This window comes from Dioscorea cayenensis, chromosome 4 (assembly GCF_009730915.1).
Source record: "Dioscorea cayenensis subsp. rotundata cultivar TDr96_F1 chromosome 4, TDr96_F1_v2_PseudoChromosome.rev07_lg8_w22 25.fasta, whole genome shotgun sequence".
NCBI classification, from domain to species: Eukaryota; Viridiplantae; Streptophyta; class Magnoliopsida; order Dioscoreales; family Dioscoreaceae; genus Dioscorea; species Dioscorea cayenensis.
The window spans coordinates 21,807,459-21,830,946 of record NC_052474.1 but is presented as its reverse complement, the minus strand read 5'-3'; the positions used below and the strand labels follow the sequence as shown (position 1 = coordinate 21,830,946).

General features: G+C 34.4%; 3 protein-coding genes across 3 annotated transcripts; 2 read left to right on the top strand and 1 right to left on the bottom strand.

The window, feature by feature from the left end:
- The first annotated feature begins 923 nt into the window (after window positions 1–923).
- On the top strand, window positions 924–12,096 carry LOC120258404 (type II inositol polyphosphate 5-phosphatase 15-like). Its single transcript, XM_039265792.1, is given in 13 exon segments — window positions 924–1,843; window positions 4,078–4,330; window positions 4,470–5,274; window positions 6,946–7,070; window positions 7,215–7,299; window positions 8,489–8,633; window positions 8,823–8,860; window positions 8,965–9,232; window positions 9,428–9,551; window positions 9,627–9,801; window positions 9,804–9,860; window positions 9,862–9,987; window positions 11,362–12,096. Coding segments are annotated over 13 exon segments (3,363 nt in total). The 5' UTR covers window positions 924–1,038; the 3' UTR covers window positions 11,719–12,096.
- A 2,515-nt stretch (window positions 12,097–14,611) lies between these two features.
- LOC120258785 (acyl transferase 9-like) lies at window positions 14,612–16,091 on the bottom strand. Its single transcript, XM_039266220.1, has 2 exons — window positions 15,678–16,091; window positions 14,612–15,445 (listed from the first exon to the last, which is right to left on the bottom strand). The coding sequence occupies exons 1-2, from the start codon at window positions 16,089–16,091 to the stop codon at window positions 14,612–14,614; spliced, it is 1,248 nt and encodes a 415-aa protein (XP_039122154.1).
- Window positions 16,092–20,573: 4,482 nt separating this feature from the next.
- Window positions 20,574–23,069, top strand: LOC120257885 (ras-related protein RABA5d-like). The gene is made up of 2 exons (XM_039265175.1): window positions 20,574–20,961; window positions 22,733–23,069. The coding sequence occupies exons 1-2, from the start codon at window positions 20,631–20,633 to the stop codon at window positions 23,047–23,049; spliced, it is 648 nt and encodes a 215-aa protein (XP_039121109.1). The 5' UTR covers window positions 20,574–20,630; the 3' UTR covers window positions 23,050–23,069.
- The last annotated feature ends 419 nt before the right edge of the window (window positions 23,070–23,488 follow it).

The window sequence follows — 23,488 nt, the reverse complement described above, 5'->3', positions numbered from 1 at the left end:
TGCTTAAACTGAACATTATTTTAATTTTAAATATTTAAATATGGCAATGCATGGTTTACTAAATTTTTTAAATAATAATAATAATAATAAATAAATAATTACTTATTGGCACGTTCGTTTTCAATGGAGAATGATTTGGTTACCAAGTCAACCGTGCAACGCCGTGCTTTCTCTGCATTCACTTTTGTTCTTGTTTCATGTTATCATGCTTCCTTTCTTGCATATACACCCTTGTAAAACTTTATTATTATTTTTATCTTCCAAGATTTTAATAGAGTTTTTACTCGTATATCCCTAAATATTAAATGACAGTTTAGTTAGCGGTAATATAGACGTTTAGCATTGCACTGATGCTAATCTAAATATTAATATCACATTACCAACTTGAGAATATTACTCACCAAATTCAGTGTCTATTTTAAATTATTAAATATAAGGTAATCTTATAACACAGTAATGTATTATTCCCAATAATAAAAATTCCCAATTAAATATCGTTATATCAAATTACCATAATATTTTCAACCATATAATATTTTCATTGATATTATTACAGGTAATCTCATTAATGTCATGTATAACTTTTTAAAATTTTTTACTAATGGATACACTATTAAAATATACTATAAATTATATAAAAACTGATTTTTTTTTTATTAATAGTACATATAGAATTTTATTTAAATTCCCAAATTACTTATACTAATGATATATATATATATATATTTTATTTATGTATGATGAATATAATTATTTTGTTTTATTTTTTTGAAAGAGTATATATATATATATGTGTGTGTAAAAATATCGATTTAATTAATATTTAAAATTTTTATAATTTAGATATAATAGATAAAGATAAGATTAATTATTGTAGAACTATATATATATATAAATTTTTTTTTAAGGGTCTCAATGGAAAAAGAAGATAACATTCCCATTTTGCCCTTTCTCTCTCGCAAGTTCTCTTCTTCGCTTCATCATCGCCATCATCATCTTCTCCAACGCCAATCGGAAGATTTCTAGGGTTTCGATCGCATGGACACGCGGATCTCCGTCGAAGACGACGACCTACTCCCTCCATTGGACTCCTCTGAGCAGCACCACCCCCAGCACCGCCGCGCAGTTTTGTCCTACAGCCAGCCTCTCTCTCCTGTCCGCCCCCCCGCCGCCGCTCGCCGGAATCACAGCCTCGACGATGACCCCCTCTTCACTGACCATTCCTTCAATCCCTTCTCCAGCAACCCCCAACTCCCTTCTCCTCTCGCTCCTCCTCACCTTTATTCCAGCCCCTCCCTCACCCTCGACCGGGCCATCTCGGAATCTGGAGGTGGGCTTGGCGTCCTTCCTGAATTCATTGGCAGAGGCGGCGGCACTGGCATCTTCAAAGTCCCCACCCGCGCTGCCATCCACCCCGGCCGCCCTCCCTCGCTTGAGCTCCGCCCCCACCCACTTCGCGAGACTCAGGCCAATTCTTTCATCCGGACTATTGCGTCGGCCGCTGGATCCCAGCTCTGGGCGGGGCTTGAGGACGGTGTCCGGTACTGGGACTTGAAGGATGTGTTTGAGGGGTGGGGTGGTGAGGTTTTACCTTGCAAGGTCAGGAGGGGGGATGAAGAGAGCGCGCCTTTCCGGGAGTCTTGTGAGACGCCTCCTACTCTTTGTCTTGTTTCTGATGCTGCTAGTGGGTTGGTTTGGACCGGGCACAAGGATGGCAAGATCCGGTCTTGGAGGATTGAGGAGAAAATCCCTGGAGGTGCTAAGGATTTCTGTCCTTTTAGAGAAGGCCTCTCCTGGCAGGCACACCGTGGCCCTGTTCTATCCATTGTTATCACCTCCTATGGTAATGATACATGTGAATTTTACGTTTGAGCAGTGTTTTATTTTTCTTTTCAGTTAATCAATGAGAGCGCTGATGGATGAATGAAGCTATGCTTTTGAGGAATTATGCTAAGTGCTATATACATGTGAGTTCACGCTGCAGGTTGTGAGTTGGCAAAGAAGTTATTTTTTGAGTTGTTAGGTGTGAAACTTTTAAGTTGTTTTGCCATGTTGTGAGATTCATTGCTTTCAATTATGGTATTGAACAAGGATTCCCTCTTGAGAAAGCTTGCAATTGTGGACTTCTAGAACCAAATTTTAATTTTTAGTCTTGCAGATGGAGTTTTGGTTCCCATATTAGGTTTCGGTTCTGGAGTTTTGCAAAAGTGGACAAGAACATGCACTGATTAGTTCTGTTTTTGTGAATTCTTCTTTCTAAACCATCATTATTTTTCTCGCCCCATCAATCCATGTGCTTTAGTTTCTTCTTTGCCTTTTACCTTTACCAACTTGAATCACCTTAACCATTCGTATGTTCTGTTGTATTGTGATGTTTTATATGTAAATGCTGAGCTATATTCCAATCTTATCATTATTGAGATTCATATATGCTCTCACAAGTGTTGGTTCTAATAGTTTCCATATGTGCTTTGCAATCATCTCAAGTTTCTTGATAGTAATTTACTTCTTTTGTAAGTCCACTTTAGGCTTCTTAACATTTTTCTGCTATATGCATCAAGAAAATGTAACCTTCATATAGAGCGAGTGAAGAATATGACAGAATTATTTTTCTAAACCATTATTTCTTCGTTCTAATTCCAACAGCAAAGACTCATTATCTTGGGGATCACTTGAATACTTTGTATTATCAGATAAGATTTGCATTTTGCAGTAAACCAATAATGATAAATCCAAGTCTTTTATTGAATTGCTGATTCAATGAGGCAGGTATAAATTTAGTTCACACTATTTATACAGGACTTAGAGCTGGAAAAGGTTTGTCTGCAAAGAAGCCTGATAATTGGCTAAGACTGAGATTAAGTAGTTCTCATTAGGTCCAATTGTTTTCTTTAATCTCATCTTTCTTCTAGTCCTTTTCACCTCTGAGTTTTTTTTTTATTATTTTTTTTTGTGCCTTTTATTGCTTTTAAAAGGAATAGATGAGTAACGTGAGTTCTTTCAAATTTCAAATCTGAAACCATATGAGCATTTACAAATTCAATTCAGTCCTTCGGTATGTCAATTAAGGTCTTCATTGAATGAAGATAGTAAGTGCCCATCTTGTTTTGTTACCCATCTTCCTTTGTTCTGGTTTGTTGGATTCATTTTAGTATACTTTTACTCAGAGACCCTATTTCTGTTATATTAGAAATTGAGGGTACTTTCAACTTGAAGTTAAACTAAATTCACCTCCAATCTTACTCGCATGGAAGAATTAAAAATTGACTCTTTTTTTTTTTGGGTAAATCAAGAACGTAAAAGATCTTCACTAATTCTGGATTCCTTAAATCTAATGGATGATGCATGGTCAAAAGAGTTTATGTAAGCCTTAATTTCATTAATTTTCTTTACTTGCATAAATTATGAATTTACTTTGAACATCTGTGACTACTAACATGTTCTTAGCCAACATCTGTTAAGTCTTTTAACTCTGCCATCAGTGGGATGTCATCCAATTAGCAGATGATTAATGGTTATATAATTTCTCGGCACCCTTTTGATAATTTATCTTGACTTGAGGTACTAAACTTGCTATATGATTGAAGGCTTGAAGCTACTCCTATACCGTCACTCATCACTCATGACCGGTCTTTAGAGACAATTATTAGTTATTGCCTTTACAATGTAGGTGTATTTAGTTGACATTTGCAGGAAGTAAGAGTCTTACTTTCATCTTTTGTCTGCGATATACTCTTCCTTTTTTTAATTTTTTTTTGGTAAACCAAATTAATTTTCAAGAGTATTAGTGACGATAATGTGAACTTAACCCTATCTTGTTTGTTGGCAATGGCAAAAAATTTTCCAGCTCATGAGTATTTTATATATATTCTATTCTTTCTAGTGTGTTATACACCTTAAATTCCACACTGGTTCGTATCTCAAGGTGTTTGGTTTGATATTAGCACAAGCTCTTTACTCTATTTTTTTTAAAAAAATTGTCGCCAAGTCTTTGTTGTGTTCGTGGCTTCGTGTTCTGCTCCCTTAGTGTATCGGTTATTCTAATGTAGTTTTCCTTTTGGTCACAAAATCTTTCAGGTGATCTGTGGTCAGGATCAGAAAATGGAACTATAAAGGTCTGGCCATGGGAATCCATTGAAAAAGCTCTTTCTCTACCAAAAGAAGAACGGCATATGGCTACTTTAGTAGTGGAAAGGTCATATGCTGACCTTAGGAATCAGGTCACTGTTGGTGGTGTCTGTAACTTGCCTGCTATAGATGTGAGGTTCTTGTTGTCTGATAATTCTAGATCTAAGGTATGGAGTGGTGGTCACCTCTCCTTTGCCCTATGGTAGGTCATTATTCTATGCTTTTCTCATTATTTTGTTTTTGATAAATAACCACTACTATCTTGTAATTATTATTTTATTTGAGATGACTATCCCAGCTACTTTCACCCTATGAAAAGTAAGTCTTGTTCATCTCTGTAGGGATTCTCGAAGTAAGGAACTTCTGAAAGTGTTTGGCATAGATGGCCAAATTGAGAATAGGGTTGAAGCCTCAGTAATGCAGGATTTGTATTCAGACGATGAAATGAAATTGAAGATTATTTCGTCATCAAAGAAAGAAAAGGCCCAAGGTGCTCTTGGCTTTTTCCAACGCTCACGTAATGCCTTGATGGGAGCAGCGGATGCTGTTCGGAGAGTTGCAGTCAAGGGAGCATTTGGAGATAGGAGAGCTGAAGCCATGACCATCTCGATGGATGGAACAATCTGGATGGGCTGCACAAATGGCTCAGTTGTCCAGTGGGATGGAAATGGGACTCGGCTGCAGGAGTTTCAACATCATTCTTCTCCTATCCTTTGTCTTTGTGCTTTTGGGACACGGTTGTGGGTTGGTTACCTTAATGGCAGTGTCCAGGTGTTGGATCTTGAAGGAAATTTAGTTGGAACATGGGTTGCACATAGCAGTCCAATTATAAAAATGGCAGCTGCAGGTTCTTATATTTTCACATTAGCTAGCCATGGTGGTATCCGGGGATGGAACCTAACTTCACCAGGCCCTCTTGATGGTATCTTGCGAGCAGAGTTGTCCAGCAAAGAATCATCATACACAAATCTAGAAAATCTTAAGATATTGGCTGGCACTTGGAATGTAGGTCAAGAAAGAGCATCTCATGATTCACTTATATCTTGGTTGGGATCCAATGCATCAGAAGTTGAATTGGTCATTGTTGGTTTGCAAGAAGTGGAAATGGGTGCTGGCGTTCTTGCAATGGCTGCGGCAAAAGAAACTGTAAGCTATTTCTGCTCCATCTTTTCTCACTATTCGTTTTTGTTGCCTCATAGGTACACTCTCATATAGAATTTTTTTCCCTGCATATTGCTACCCTTGTTAATGTAAGTAAGTGGAAAAAGCCAGGCACCAAGAATAATGTTTTGCACTATGATTTGGAAAAGTTACAAAAAGAATACACTTCTATTGGTATTCATCTAATATTGTGGGCTAATTTTAGTTTCATTTCAAATGAGGTCACAATTGGCTAATTTGTCCAATCTACACCCTTTTCCTTTTCCTTTTTTTTTTTATTCTTCATACTGCGCCCTTTGTGTGCCTTTCCATGCGCATTCTTCATATTCTGTCCTAGAGTCAGCCTTCTATTTAGTCTTTTATTAGATTTATCTTGTAAATCATGAAATTACTTCATAAATTCAACCAAAGACCTAAGTGTTCCTTCTTGTTCAATCTCTGTCCCTCATTGATAGGTCATAGGTGTGGCACAAAATTATTTATGTAGATAAGTGACCACAGGCCAATACCATAGTGTGTTTGGGCATTTGTAACTTCCAATGCTAAGCTTATTGTTCATGTCACATCAAGGACAATCATGAAGCACCCTGTATATAGTCTGCCTGCGGGACACCTATGTATTACTCATTTTATCCTATGATACTGTACACAACACATTCTTAGGAAGCTACTTAGAATCTACCAATACTGAACCGAATCTGATTATGTCTTGTGTGACCCATTGAATCTCAACTATTGTGGCACTATTGTATAACTTTTTCTTGTGTTACATGTGGCTGGTGATATTATTTACTCTTGTCACATGCTTTGTGATGACCTTGCTCATTTTTGAGGTTTGGTTGCCTTTGTATTGTGTGCTCTGCTTCCTCCAAAAGTAGGCGCCCACGCTGTTTGCTGGTCTCACGATGTGCTTGTGACTATACAATTGAGCAGTTCTTGAATTTGGGGTTTTCTATTGCCATTTGCATCATAGTGACACTCTGCCTTCGTGATGTAAATATTATATGGCATATGATTCCCATTCTAACGACACTTTTCCTTGTGGGCGATGCACACCAACATGACTGACATTAGAGCCCATGGTGGTGCGAGTTGGAGTTGGGGTTGGAATAAGTTGAAATAACTGGGATCTGAGATTTTGAACTTTGATTTTGGTTTGAAGGCTAAACTTTATCCCAATTTGACAGAAATTTGACTTAATATTGATTAAAATAAACACTTTGTAAAAATTATATTTACAATTAATGGTTGATTCTTGTCAATAAATAACATTTTTAATTATTAATTAATAATTTTTTTCATTTAATGAATTACATTCTGTGAAAAGAGTTATTCCTACGCCTAAGTTATTCAAAATTGGTATTTGGTTTGTAGAGGTTTGAACAAGTTGAGGCATACAGTATATACTTACTGTGGGCCCAACCAATCAAGGAAATTACTGAAATGAGCAAAGGCGAAAGAGTAACTAAAACTACAATGCATTGTTTAAACTTCTTGAATGCATTTAGTCTCTTTAAAATGCTGTACCAATCTTCAAAACCCAAGGATTTTGTGTGATAATTTGGTGCTTTGGCGTATTATCTAATTTTTTTTTCCTTGGGTTGATGTTTTGTTCTGTTTGTGATTTTGGTACTGAGGGTGTTGCTCTCATTTTAGGTAGGTCTAGAGGGCAGTGCTAATGGACTTTGGTGGTTGAGTGCAATAGACAAGACTTTAGATGAGGGATCCTCTTTTGTGCGCATTGGGTCCAGACAGCTGGCAGGGTTACTTATTGCTGCATGGTGAGCATCTTGCTTGAAGCCATCCCAATATCCTAATGCTCTTTCCGATTTGAGTTTGTATGATAGTCTTATGGTTCTGTAGTTTGATTTTTTCTTTAAGGCATTAACCATGTTGATGTTCTACCCATGCAAACGTTCCCTCAGGGCTAGAAAGAAACTTAGCCCATATATCGGTGATGTTGATGCTGCAGCAGTCCCTTGTGGGTTTGGGCGAGCAATTGGCAACAAGGTATAACTTTTAGTGCTGTTATTCTCAAATGCATATTATTTTTATTGTTAGAATGACAGTTTGAAGGAATTTACAGGAGTTAAGTTTAGAGTTGAAGCATGCTTCTTAGTGGTAATTCATCATGCAAAAATCAAATAACATTAAATGAGTTTGTGCATGGAAATGTTTTTAAAGCAGTATATGTTTGTTATCAGGAACTGTTTTTATAAGACATTATTGCTCTGTTATTTACATACAGCAAAAGAAAGCTTCCTTGTTAGTATAAAATAAGGTAAAGCTAGCAAAACTTCCATATCATGTCAGATATGAATAGGGAGATTTTTCCTGACCAAGGGCCAGTTTAGAATGATTAGATTTGGTATATGGAACTAGTTGGGATAGTATAGAGAAATGTAATCTGGTAGTCATTTAGATTTGCTTTTTGTATTGTTAGATTTTAATCAAACCTTGCGTTTGCATTTCATATTCTGGAATATGCATGACATGCCTTAAAACTGATACACATATCAGTAGCAACATATATTCACCTCAATACTCGGTGCGGGTCTGAGCCATCAAAATATTGAGATAGCCTATGATAATGAAAGTCAATTCCTTCTATACGGATCAGGGTGTAACCTGTTTCTGTATCACACTTTGTTGCCCCACATTCCTGGATGTTTTCTTCCTTATTCCAGCTTTTTCAAGCTAGTCTAATTTCAGCCTTGTGATCTGATAAGTGTTAAACAAATCTCCACTTTGCCAGATTTGTTTTGGTTTTTCAACATTTCTCTCTTTCTCTATCTAGACCAAATTCTTTCTGTCATATGTGCGTGCACACATACACACTCACATGCATGGGCGCGCATGCACTTTGATGTATGTTGGTTGCTTTCGATGGTGTGTGCGTGCGTTCATGCACACACATGCTTTCATTTTATATGACTATATGAACTCTGCTGATAAGGTTTCTAGACTCTGATTCATTTACTTGATGGTTTGTACATTATTGGTAATGTTTATCTTGTGACAAATGATTATTTTTCAGATTCCTTTCTTTCAGTAATATCTTGGAAAGCCATTTTTGTCATCTTTCATTTTTTTTCTTTGATTTTTAAGCTATATGCTTCTGGTTTATTTTTGTTGCTGACATGATCTTCAGGCCATTTCCATTTATGCATCAACATCATATTTTAGCTGTGTTTTGCAGGGTGCTGTGGGCTTGAGGATGAGAGTGTATGACCGCGTAATGTGCTTTGTGAACTGCCATTTTGCTGCTCACCTGGAAGCTGTTGGTCGAAGGAATGCTGACTTCGATCACGTATATCGAACAATGACATTCAGCCGACCATCAGGTCATCTTTGTCTCTTGTTTTTATTTTATTTTATTTTATGAGGTTGCTTCAGCTTTCATCCCTCGTCATTTGTCTGGGTTGAATTGGATTCTATTATCTGAATTGTGCAATATATAATTCCAATCAGTTACAAGCATGTGATAGTTGCAACCTGTTTGTACTCATTATTTTTTGGCATCTTTGGTGCAGGTTCATCCTCTGCTGCTCCATTACAGCAAGGAGCAAATGTGGGTAACTTTCTGATAGTTCTGTGCTATAACGCTATTAACATAGATTTTTTTAATGAAATGGTTTAGTTAATGATGAGGTATATATACTTTTATGATGACAGGCCACTGGGTTCCAGTCCAGTGATGGGAGACCTGAGTTGGCAGAAGCAGACATGGTTGTATTTCTTGGTGATTTTAATTATCGGCTTCATGGTATTACTTATGATGAAGCCAGGGACTTTGTGTCTCAAAGATGTTTTGACTGGCTCAGAGAAAAGGATCAGCTCCGTGCAGAAATGAAAGCAGGCAAAGTCTTTCAAGGAATGCGTGAAGGACAGATAAAATTCCCCCCTACATACAAATTTGAAAGGAATCAAGCAGGTCTTTCAGGTATGCTTCTATTGTGATGGATTTTTACTTGGTGTGTGCTGTTCTCTTTTACGTTTAATTCTATGAAAAGGAACATTCTGAAAAGCTCATCTCCAAATCTAAGTTTGGAAAACTTCTGCCATTATGTGCAATTACCTGTGTTTTATTTAAAAAAAAAAATGCAGTATTAACAGTGGTTTACATTCCATTTTGAAGGATATGATTCCAGCGAGAAGAAACGAATTCCTGCTTGGTGTGATAGAATCCTGTACCGTGACAGCCGATCATTCTCAGTAGCTGAATGTTCACTAGAGTGCTCTGTTGTTTGTTCAATCTCACAGTAAGCTTGAGCAGTGCATTCTTTTCTGAAAATGTACTCATGATACTCACAGTATTAAAATTATTGCTTCATCAGGTATGATGCATGCATGGATGTGACAGATAGTGATCACAAACCTGTAAGATGCATATTCCACGTGAAAATTGCTCATGCGGATGAGTTGATTAGAAGGAGAGAGTTTGGAGAAATAATTTTTAGGAATAAAAAAGTAAGATTTTTGCTTGAAAGACTATGCAGCGTGCCTGATGTTATTGTGAGTACGAACAACATCATTCTGCAAAACCAAGACTCTTCCATCCTTCGGATCACTAATAAATCTGACAAGTACAAAGCAGTGTTTGAAATCCTATGTGAAGGGCAGTTTACCACCATGGAGGATGGACAAACATCAAAACCACTTGTGAGAGGCTCTTTTGGCTTTCCTCATTGGTTACAGGTAGGATTTTATGTTTTCTCACTTGTGCACCAAGTGGTCATCAATTAGTGCTGCTTAGAATTTTTGCTTGCTTAACATCCATTACTTATGAACACAGGGTGTTCCGATACTGTTTTAGATAATATTCACAAACATCTTGTCTTTAATTGATTGAATAGACTAGTGGTTGCAATTTGTGTTGGGTCATAACATGTTTGTGTCAAGCTTAAGGCATTCGAAAAATTACTTCCGATAAAGACATTTTGTAGGTCTCTTTGATTTATATACCCCTGTGGATATAAATCCATATTTGTGTATATACCTTTGAAAAAATGCTGTATATTATCCTTTACCCTCACAAAATTGCAGTTTGTGTGCAAGTCTGAAGTTTTAGGCCATATCTTTCTGTCTATCTATGCTACAGGATTCAACCATATTTCTGCTCATACTAGACTTCATAAATGACCGAAAAGTACTTAACTTTATTAAAGTCCACATCTCTTCATCCATTTGATTTTTTTTCCTGGTATACATGGAAATGTTAAAATTAAGGATTTTTGTGGGAATTCATTTTTTGTACAGTAACAGGTGAGTGGTAATGGAGAACTTCACTCAGTACTTGTGCATAAGATGAACGTTTGTTGTCGTATATTAGTAATAAACATTTTCATGGTCTATAAACAAATTGGTCATACATGCAGAAAGCCCATGCATAACTTGTACTCAAAAGTTTGCACATGAACTTTTCTTATAAAGTAGTTTATGTTACATGACAAGGATAGTCTTTTGATGTAGTGGTTGTGTCAAATTTTAACTCTACATAATATAAATAAACACAATTCAATCCGTTGGCCTGGGCAGAGTCTGTATAAACACAACTAGTTGAAAACTAACTAAAGCCATGTTACCTCCTCGCTGGTTGGGATTTCTCTTTCTGTCTCTTGAGAGAACTAATGAATTTAACTTTTTTCATACATCAAAAGTATTTATTTATTTATTTTTCCTTTTCTACATTGTTTGTTTGTGAGAAAACAAAAATCGAGATATTATTCATATCTGATCACAGCCTATTTTATTGCAATGACTAGCGAAAGAAGCAAAACTGTGAGACCTTTTATTCCACTCAGTATTAGTTATCAGATAATATGTTTTGATTCATAAATCTTGTTTTATAATTGAAACGTTGTTGCAGTCACAATGGATCTCTATTTGATTATAGTTATTATCATATACTTCTTTGCTTATATATACATCTATAACAAAATCATTTGCAAGCATGTTATGTTTGTGTTGGATTTTACATCATAAAGCATGCCCAGACTCTTTATCTAATTTTATTTTACCTTCAAACATTGTTATGAGGAATCACCAAAAGATGTTGATTTTTTTTAACAGATTCTTCCAGCTACTGGTATAATAAAGCCTAGTCAAATGGTGGAAGTTTCCGTTTGTCATGAGGATTTCTTCACAAAGGAGGAGTTTTTAGATGGAATTGCTCAAAATTGGTGGTGCGAAGATACAAGGGACAAGGAAGCCATATTACTAGTGAAAATTACCGGTTGTTGCTCAACTGACGCCAAAACGCATCGGGTCCGTGTGCGCCACTGCTTATTAACCTCAGCCTCCAGTACAACAAAAGGGGATTCCGAAGGCACAGGCACCCAATCAAATCTCCTCCACAGGGCCGACTTTGTACACTTAAGCAGCACGGCCGATGTGGTTCATGACTTGAGCCACTTGCAATGTTCTTGAAGTAAAATACGTTAGGCCGGAAATATTTCCCTTTTCATATACAAGTCGAGGAGAAGCCGGAGTGTTTAATTTCTTTCTTCTCCAGAGTACAGAATATGCTAAACCTTGAACTTTCTTATGTACATACACCGTCACATGTATGGCCGGTTTATATATGTCCCTAGAAAGAAAGAAAAGAAAGGTGCCGGAATTTGCACAAATTTTTCTCATTATTCATTTTACTGTTGATTCTTTAGTAAGTTGGTGTTGATCTAGTAATTGTAATATGGTGTTTGTTTGAGTTTGTTGAAGAACATGCATGAGTGGTGTTTTCATGTAATTGCTTGTAAAGTCAGCAAAGTTTTAAAGAGTCTTTTGTTTATATCTTTTGAGGATTTTGATTGAAAGCTCAAAATGATGTCTGTCTTTTTTTTTTCGCCTGTTTTCAATGTGTGTCAGGTTGCAAAATCATGTATTATTGTTGTTTTTTTTTCCCAAATGTTTATTTTCATTTTTATATGTTTTTTTTTTAATATGGATGCAGATAGAAATGAATCAAAATACAAAGGGTGTGTGTGTGTGTATGATAAAATTTCATGAACCAACTATTTCATAATTTAATTTCATCAAAATAAAAATAAACATAAAATGAAAAAAAATTGTAAAAAGAAAATGCAAGTTATATTCTTCTGATTAATTAATTACCTTCATCTCCAATAAACTTCAACCCCCACAAAGTTCATCATATATAAAGCACCCCAAGTTCCTAATCATATCTTAATTACCAACACATGCAATGGTTCACTCACAAGTTAACAACTCTGCATGCTCAGTCTCACCACAAATGAATGCAGTTCCAATATATACTTAATTGTTTTCAAGATGTGGGGAATGTTTACTGTGATCAGGAGAAGGTGAAGGTTTACGTATATATGTGCATGGGGGTTAATTTGCATGCATGGCACATGCACGTGATTGCCATATTTTGGTGATCAGTACGTACCTGATCCAAAGCTTCTGCATGGTTTATTGTTGAATTTAATTTTTGGGAAATTAATGTGGGTTTTCAGTTTAATTGTTAAGTTAGTGATATATATATATGTATTCAACTAGATTGATCAGAGGAAAGAGTATTTTAACTAGATTTTGAAAAACGGAAGGCAATAATAAAAGGTTCTATATATCAATAAAAAACATTAGGTTCACATGTACAGACTAGCTAGCCATTAATCCAAAGTCAAAAGGGAAAAATTCCACAACTTTATATACATTTTATATAATTGAAACATGTCTAGTTAGCATCAATCAGTAGGTATTGACCTGGTGTAATTAATACACTGGGAACTAATTAAGTGAGGTGCATCTACAAGACTACAACAGCAACAACTCTGTGATGGTCAATGGAGAACACATGCAAGAGGGACGGCCAAATGAATAACATATATGTTCTATACATACATACATACATACATACATACATACATAAATATATTTATAAAAAATTATAATTAATGGAAGTGCACATTTAAGGACCTTGGTAGGTAGGGTTTTTGCCATGGCTAGCTATATACAAGATGGACATGGACTTGTGCAAGGTTTTGATATATGTAAGGGAGCTTGCCCATCCATTAGAGTGGTAGGGTTTCTAATGGAGATGATGATGATGATGATGATGATGATAATGAAGAAGAAGAATTAGAAGTAGTGGTATCACTACAAGAAGATGTTGAATTAGAAACCGTAATTTAGCAACATACTTGTTTTGTTACTAATAATTAGTAATTGATTAATAACGAATTAGCAATCAGTTTCAGTTTTACAAACGGAATTAGAATTGATTAATAAAGTGTATATATGAAGAATATATATATATATATATATATGTCTATACATGTATAAAGAGTTAATTAATAAAGTATATGAATCTGCTAGATATATAATTATAGAAGAGATGCACATATAGTTTAGGGATTAGATATTTTGAAATAATATTTATTAAAAATAATAGAATTGAAGAAGGGGACTCCTCTCCTCCAACATGTTTTGGTGACAAGATCTAGAGAGAATAATTAATGCAAAAATAGGCAACATTAACTTGTTATCAATATAATATGCATTGACTTGCCGGCATGTAGGAATTTCTTTAACAATATTGTTAAGTGTTCTAATTAATGCATGATATGCACGTTCTCACCACTCTCTTGCTGGCTTTCAGTTGACAAATTAAAACTCTTATATATATATATATATATATATATATATGAAAATGGCCATGCATGTTCTTGACAGGAGGCCGGCTTGTGACAATTGTTCCAATTGTTCTGATCATCAATTCCTGGCCTCCTTTCTCCAAAGAAGCTCGCTTTACGTATATATATATATATATATATATAAGGGAAGTAATTAATGAATGAAAAGAAATAAACAAATTAACAAGCATCACAATTACAATAAGATTTATAGAAAAGACCAAATAAATAGGTTTCATTTGGTTTTATACCAACCTATCAAATTAAGCGTGAGTTCAAATGTAAGTTAAGCTGTGTTTGTTAACTGCACTGCATTCTAGAGCATACAATTCACATATATATATATATAAGAAAATTTGATTGTTGTAGAAGCAAAGTACTCCACGTATTTTCTCTTTCCATGACTTAGAAATATATAAACATTTTAATTCAGTTAAACTAAAAAATCAAAGAAGATCACTAATAAAAAAAAACTATAATAAAAAGTATTATAAATATTTATTTTCTTTTATATATATATATATATATATCTTTCCAAAGCAATAACATGCATCTTTGTATGACCATACATATATAAAAACGTATAAAAAAACAAGTATACAAAACAAACTTAATTTAGTCACACATGCATCTTCAAACATGATCGATCAAAACGTCCAAATTACTTAACTCATCATCTCACTTTGAAATGCATGCAAGTGTTCCTTTTTAACACAACGAGTGATAAGCCTAGCACCATCCTTGTATGCAGGAGACCTTAAAAGCACACAAGAAGCAATGTCATCACTCATACTCACTGGTCCAATATACATTGGAACTCCCCATCCATAATCAATCTCACTGAACCCAACCTTTGTCCAATCAGAAGCATAAACATATTGATCATACTCATTCTTTTGCTGAAATGGATCCATTTCCATTTCTCCCTTTAACCACTTCATGTACTTTGCAGGAAGTTCAGTTTTAGCATCTTTGATCATGTCCACAATGTCAACAATTGAAGAGTTCATTATATTTTCACTGCTTGCTGAAACTGTCACCGGAAAAATACAGTTTCCGTAGTAACCTTTTCCGATTTGGTGGAGGAGATGGCGAGTATTTGCGGCGAAGGTGAGATGGACTTTGAGTTCCGGTTCTGGTTCGATGGCCTTTGTTCGGCATTTCCACACTTTGGCCATCATGATGTCGAATTTAGAGCAATTTAGGCCTGTTTGAAGATGATATTTCATTTTTAGATTGTCAATGTATTGATTGGAGATGTCGAAAGTGTTGTAGATGAGTTTTTTTGCGGTGTTGGACGATGGCGGAGGTCCGGGTTTGAGGTGTTTAAGCAATGGTAGTTTTTCTCGGCACCAAACTGCGGGTCCTATCACTGGTTGTCGGTATCCTCTTGCGAGCTCTCCTACGGCGGTGATGAACTGTGCTGCTCCTATTCCGTCTGCCACCGTGTGGTTGAACCTTAATCCGATCACATATCCTCCGCATTCGAACTTTGTCACCTAACAAAACACATAGAATGAATAAGATTAAATTGGTATCAGAGCTTGATCTCTTCTATGGTACATTATAATGAAAGAACCAATAGGTTTGTTTAAGTGGTAAGGTTTTGGGTTATATAAATGATTTTGAGTTCAAATCCTTGTATATGCGCGCAAAAAAAAAAAAGAAAATTTACTTAAAATGCTTAAAGACCAAAATGAAAAAAAATTATAATCGATCCAAGAAATGTACCTGCATCATCACAAGCGCACCAATGGCTTTAACATTCTCAGAGAGTGGAAAGGGGAGGATCTCATCCTTTGAGATCATAAGAGGAAGCTCGAGATATCGAACATCTTCGAGTGTACAATTGGCAAATGCCTCAATGAACAACACACCATCTCCTGTGCAATCAACCTCAAGCTCACCGGAGTCCGACTTCACAAGCCTTCCGGCGAGAGGGTAATATAAAACAAGTGCTTGAGATAATGCCTTCTTAATAATCACCGGTGTCGTATTGTGGCCGTGTTCGAATACATGCAATGTGTCTACCATTCCCCGGTGAGACGGGTATCGGTCTATCCACGAAAGAGAGAGCTTACCGGCCGGAGTTGGCTCTCCAGGGACTATCAAAGTCTCTGATGATTTCTTTACTGAGTAGCCCATAATTAATTGAATGAATGTTTTTTTTGCTCTTTTGTATGTGTGTGTGAATTATTTGCAATGCAATGTATATATATGGAGAAGAGTTTGTTAGGAGTAGTTAGAGAACCAAGTGGGAGCAAATTTGATTGACTTTTGAAGCATACATTTAATTGTATAAATTATTGGAAAGCTGAGCTTGATCTCTGTCATAGAATGAGATATTAATTCTAGCTACATTTAGATAATAAAAAAGATGAGTGCAACTTAAAACATTTTTTGAGCACTACCAACAATTTAATTTGATTAAACAATGAGAGTTGAATTGAGGGAGTTTGAATGTGCAACTTGATGATACTGAATTATTTCAAGTTGATGAATGAAAGATGCATGTATCTCAACATCCATTAGGCTTGGAGAAGTCCTACATATATTTATATGTGTGTGTATATATATATATATATTTAGAAAATCACTCGAGTGGCCCATTAAAATACCAATTAATTGGTAACTAATATACTCTCATATAAACATATTAATCTATTTATATATCTTTTATAGTTAAAAATTATTGTTTTTTAATATATTTAAAAAAATATATAAATTTTTTGACAAAATGGAGATGATATTATTGATATTATTCACCACGCAAGAGGAGAGATTCAAACTCCTGATTCATTGTTAGGTTTATACGAATGCTAGCTATTTTAAAGTAAATTAATGCAAAAAAAATGATTAATAATTGTTTACTTTAAATAAAAAAAATTAATTAATTTTTAATTATCGGAGTATATAAATAAATAAATCAAAATAGTATGAAGGGATATTTAAGAGATATAATATTTTTTATAGGAATATATAATTAATTCCCCAATGCTTCCAACTAAGTCCTATTTTTTTTTTTTAATAAACTTTTCAAATTAACTAATGATTAAATTATAGTATTTATTTTTGTTTAACAATAACTTCACAGATTGCCAACACTAGCATGATACTAGTTATTTAGTCAATAATTTAAAATTTAGAACTAATGATACATAGAGGAATGCATGATCTATTTGTTATAATATATATATATATATATATATTTCTTTTGCTAAACCTCATCTGTGGACGTTCGTAGAGTCGTCCGCAGATGATGTACAGTACTTTTCATAGGGTTGGATGGCTGTGATTGATTCATTTACTGTGCTGAGATTGATTGGACGGTTCAGATCAAAACACTGTGCATCCCACTTTTTACTGTGCTTATAAATAGTGCACAACATTACTGTTCACAGAACAGTGTGCAGCCGTTGGATTGAAATCCAACGGCCCATATCAACATTCACAGATTACGTTTCTGTGAACGTTGACAGAGGATGCATCCTCTTCTTCTTTTGCTTGTAATCCGTACATAACAATTATATATATATATATATATATGGCTAAACATCATCTGCGGACGTTCGTAGAGTCGTCCGCAGATGATCTCGATCTTTCATAGGGTTGGATGGGCGTGATTGATTCGATTCTTGTCTCTGAGATTGATTGGGACGATTCGGATCAAAAACACCGTGCATCCCACTTTTTATCGTGGCTTATAAATAGTGCACGATGTTGCATTCGCGAGCGATTAGTGCGGCCGTTGGATTGAAATCCAACGGCCCATATCAACGTTCACAGATTACGTTTCTGTGAACGTTGACAAAGGATGCATTCTATATATATATATATATATATAATTGTTATGTACGGATTACAAGCAAAAGATATTACGGATTACAAGCAAAAGAAATATCTTTTGCTTGTAATCCGTACATAACAATTATATATATATATATATAAGGAAAACATCATCTAGGGACGTTCCTAGATTTCAAATTTAGGGATGTTTTTAAATCTAAGCCGTTAGATCATCATCCGATGGTTGATTGATTATATAAACACTGCACACCTTTTACTGTTCATGATCAATGTACAACACTGTAGAACGCGGTTTCTACTGTTCATAATGATAAGAGCCGTCAGATTTTCATCCGATGGCTACTATGGACATCCCTAGATTTGAAATCTAGGGACGTCCCTAGATAATGGGTTCTCATATATATATATATATTTGTGAATATATATATTCAAATATCAATCTCACTCAGTGTATGCCGTCACGCTTCATGTTGTTTGGTAGTTTGGCCCAGTTAATAGTTGGGCTGGGCCTCCTGAGTTGTTATTTATTTATTTTAAAAATTAATCAATAAATTAAAAATATAAAAAAATGTGCAATTGTTTTACAAAAAGTTCCATAATATATTTAAAATTAACATTTTTTTTTTGTTTATGTACATCCGATGATGTTATATATGAAAAATTAAGAAGTTTATATTTATGTACATATTTGCACCATAAAATTTAGAAGAATATATATATATATATATATAATAGCGAATTATAGTAAGCAACAATTTATACTTATAAACATATATATTGTATATATATATATATATGATATAACTCAAGTAATGAGATAAATTAACGGAATAATGAATGATAATAAGCAAATAAATAAATAACACATAAATTTATATGGAAAAATCACGTTTGGGCAAAAATAAAAAGGAAGATGATTCCACTATGTTTGAAAAATTGAGACAATTACAGTGGATTAGTTTGCTAAACTCAATTTTTTGTTTTTATAATAAAATTTTAAAATATATTTAAATAACCCTAAATCTATCATAAGTCTTGACCTAAATTCAATCAAGCTATGCTTAAATTCCTAGATAAATCCATACTAAGGGGATTCTTTTCGTCACACCAATGAAAATCAGTGACGAGCTATTCCATTAATCTAATCTCCCAATTACTGGCATTAATCCCTCAAAAAAATTTATAATTATAAAAATTATATAAGTTGCACTATAAATTTTTTGGATTAGGTCAAATAGAAGCTGGATCACAAACTCTAAAGATAAATATTGGCGTGAATGAAATATTTACGGTATAAAAATTGAGTATATTTATTTAGAAAAAATTAAATTATTATATATAACCTTTTTACGCAACAACAATAATAATAATAATAATAATAATAATAATAGAAAAGGTAAGATTTAAAATAATTATAAAATCTAAAAATCATTGCAACTCTACACGTAAAGCTCCAACTATCACGCCTACCTAACATTATCATTACTTGTCTGAACCAATTGGTATAATTATGCAATATTAGTTTATATCTATGTAATTATAAGATTTTTCAAGGTTGTATACGCAAAAGAAATACTTAAAAAAAAATCAAATATTAATCAGATCTAAAGGGTTTAGAACCAAACCAGGCTGTCCTCGTCCTACTCCCATTTCCCACCACCAATCCAACAACCACCAACGAACCTCTTCTTTCTTATCTTATTTGATTTCTAATAAATAAATAATTATAGAAAAAAAATGCTTAAAAGTTCATAGATGTAAAATATTCATAAAATTCTGAGTTTAAATACTATTGAATATAATGGTGGTAATAAATCTAAGTTACGAATGTGGATTTACAATCACAGTCTGTTTTTTAGTTTATTCCTAATCCATTTGATAGCACTAGTTGTATTTGTAAAAAAATGAATAAATTGTAATAATAAATAAATAAAAATGAAATTCCTTTTAAATGCCACCAAAAGATTCAGACAATTTTACTTAACGAGTCACCAGAAAATACCAAAAATGGCCCCATCAATCTCGCTCCGAGATTAGCTTTCTTCAATTGATCACAAATCTCGAGGCAAGAAGCAGTGGACGGATGGATTCAACCACTGTAGAATATTACAACAAATCGCCACGTGTCCACATGGGAGCGACCTCAGTCGTCGTGCCTTCACACCCACCCGTTGACTGTTCTCACTGGTATTTCTTTTTTTAATTAATTTAAAATTAAAATGCCTTTTTCCTTTACCTCCCTGAATTTGTTGATATTTATAAAATTCCCTTTAAATAAGTCATTCTTTTTGTAAAAATATCTCTGGCCTAAAATATAAAACATTGAAATTATCAAAGCTAATTAAATAGCATTGTCAAAAACACTTAGGCTAAATAATTAAAGACACTAACATGAGTCTATTTTGTGACAAACAGTAGTGTGTACTGAATGTTTAAATTTTTGTTAAAAAAATTAACTCATAAATGATATTACATCTATGAAATGAGGATGTTTTCAAGACAATAACTTACTGTGCATATTCTTTGATGGACATATATTTAACAATAATTCACTCACAATAGAGATACTAACATATATTTATCACTATTATAAAAAAATAATAATAATTTTATTTTAAGACATAATTTAATATTTTTATCGTTCTAAAACCTTTGGTAAAATATATTTAATATTGAGAATGTGCATTTAAATTAGAAAAAAAGCATGAAATTATAAAAAGAATGGGGGCCTTATATACAAAGGGAACTATTCGGTTGGTTTTAATTTTTTCAGGGAGGTATTTGAAAAAAACGTGAAAATATAAAAATGAGAACTTGAGAAAAATCCAAGCTTTCTCAGCGCCATTGATCGCCATTGAAGGACCTCGGAGGTGAAGAATGGGGGAAGACGAAGAAGGAGAGGAGTATCTCTTCAAGGTGGTGATCATCGGAGACTCAGCGGTGGGAAAATCCAACCTGCTCTCAAGGTACGCTCGGAACGAGTTCAATGCCCACTCCAAGGCCACCATTGGAGTGGAGTTCCAGACCCAGAGCATGGAAATTGATGGCAAGGAAGTCAAGGCCCAGATCTGGGACACTGCTGGCCAGGAGCGCTTCCGTGCCGTCACCTCCGCTTATTACCGCGGCGCTGTCGGCGCGCTCGTCGTCTACGACATCTCGCGCCGCACTACCTTCGATAGTGTCGCCCGATGGCTGCAGGAGCTCAGCAGTAAGTCCCCGATCACCACTTTTGTTTCTTTTTTGTTTTGATTCTCTTGCTGCTTGTTCTTTTGATTTTTGAAAAGTTTTATCTTGGATGTGGATTGCTGGGATCTGGTTGCCTAATTTAGTACTTTAAATGAATGACATTTTAGGGTTAGATCTGGTCGAGGTTTGGATTTTTCATCTAGTAATTGTTGTGATATTGCTATTGAGGAGATTTTTAGTGCAAATTTGTTCTTGTTTCTATCAAGAGTACAGAACAAAGGTGTTGAAACTTTTACTGATTTTTAGATAAGAGTAGTTGGTAAATTCAAGGCCAGTTTTTTGCTTTGGAAGTAGACTTGTTTTGAAGATCTAAAGATTCAAGTGTTTTTTCTTTTGCAAAGGAAAAAAAGTAATTTTTTGAGGAAGGATTCACTTTGCAACTCATACCATTTGTGAAGGGAGCCTGCTAGTGAGTAGTGAGTGAAAAGTTGAGATGAAGTGATCAGCTATGACTTATATTTTGGTAATGTTTGGATCTGTTTATTTCCCTGGCAGAGGAGGGTTCAAATGAATGGTTCTCCACTACTTAGATGTTTGTGATGAAAATGATAGATCATATGAATTTTAAGACATGTTTGCATTTTTTTTTTTAAAGTCTTTTGTAATGAATCTTTCCCTTTTCCTTTCCATTATCTTGTTCTCTGTCTTCCATTTATCTCTTTTTCTTCTTAGGCTCAATTGAATCTCTTTTTAGTCTTTCATTGTTTTTTTTTTCCTGCTTATGTTTGTTTTAGCATTTAACTTGACGATGGGAGAATCATGACATGAGATGTAAAACCATTGGTAGTGTGATAAAAATTAATCATTTTATTAGCAATGTTACCCTTGGGCAAATCTTTGTAGAAGTTTTATAGTTCAAGTGTTCAACTTTTATTGTTCTTTTAAATCCTTCTAGCATGGCCATACCGGCTTTTTAAACTAGTCTGAAGATGATTTGGGTACTTTATTCTATATGCCTTAGAGTTGTTTGTGTGTAGTTTACTTTTTCATTTTAACTTTCCAAATTTAAATTTCCTTTCCAATGAGTTTTGTTCAGTTTTCTTCATCCATACTGTCTATCCTCTACATTTATACTTAGGTGCTTCCATTATGGTTTACTCATGTGATGTCCTCATAATGACTTATGTTAACATTTTATTTACAATCATAAACTAGTTTACGCAAACCTTTACGTTCTCATGCTTGTTAATACCACCTGTTGGTATTTCATACATTTTATATATATACATTTGTATTTGCCATGTGGTTCAATATCCCCCATCTTTAACATCTGCACGTTTTCATGTTGGTGTTTCTTTTGGAGCTGGGTTCAGGATGGGGATCTCCGGTCAAGTAAAACTAGGGAGGGACTCCTTGCTCTAAGTCCTACTCTCGCCTGATATTATATATATATAATTAAAATTACTTAAGATAATAATTATTCTTATTAATAGCAGTTCGGGAACGGGTTTTCTCCCACCCTGAATCCGACATGTTGCCTTCCCTACATTTTATATGGCCTATGCCATCATCCCATATTTTACCTGGTTCTATTACATATATGTTTTAGTTTTATCAACTGAAATCAAATTATTATGTGCTTATTTGTGTTTATTTGTAGTTATTTGAACTCCCAAGAATTTGTGCTTTACTGTTTCTGTTTTCGATTGCATATGCTAATTAAATTTTTTGTACATATTTGTTTACGGACATGACAAGTCACTAAGAATTAGATATAAATTCTTCATTTGCAGCTCATTCTGATACCACCGTTGCAAGGATGCTTGTTGGAAATAAATGTGATCTAGAGAGTATTAGATCTGTGTCTGTGGAAGAAGGCAAAGCCCTTGCAGAGGAAGAAGGTTTGTTCTTTATGGAGACTTCAGCATTAGATTCGACAAACGTGAAGACCGCATTTGAGATAGTTATAAAAGAGATTTATGATAATGTGAGCAGAAAAGTGCTGAATTCTGATTCATATAAAGCCGAGTTGTCGCTCAACCGGGTGAGCCTCACTAGCAATGGTACCGACGAAGCAAAACAAAATTCAAGCAGGTTCTCATGCTGTTAGAATTCATCTATTATTTAAAACATTCATAGAATTGCGAATATATAGCCAAGCAAGATCATCTTATGAGTTGGTAAGATAGTTCTACTTATTTCAGACTCTATTTTTTTCATGTTGGTTGAGGTGTCTTCATGATGAGTTATAGTGTAAGTGCAGAATAAGGTTGATGTGTTATTTGTTGTAGCTTATAATGTTTCAATTGATGATAACATGCTTTTTTTCTGGTGTGTGTGTTGGGAAAATATGAAAATTGCTTATATTGTGTGCCTTTTTTTTTTTTAAATATAATTTTTTTAAGCTGAAAGCCATGGGAATGTTGACCAATACTATATTTCCTTTGCTATGATGTTCTGTTACAAGGATTATTAGTAGGGTGATATATATATACACACACACACATATATGTGGCAAGTTTTTTATGATTATTTGATGTGGGATTATT

Bases quoted from the DNA above. Each gene is read 5' to 3' on its own strand.
- LOC120258785 (XM_039266220.1), bottom strand. From the start codon at position 16,091: ATGGGCTACTCAGTAAAGAAATCATCAGAGACTTTGATAGTCCCTGGA. The intron at 15,446-15,677 runs GTACATTTCTTG...GTGTTTTGTTAG, and splicing joins GTGCGCTTGTGATGATGCAG to GTGACAAAGTTCGAATGCGG.
- LOC120257885 (XM_039265175.1), top strand. From the start codon at position 20,631: ATGGGGGAAGACGAAGAAGGAGAGGAGTATCTCTTCAAGGTGGTGATC. The intron at 20,962-22,732 runs GTAAGTCCCCGA...CTTCATTTGCAG, and splicing joins ATGGCTGCAGGAGCTCAGCA to CTCATTCTGATACCACCGTT.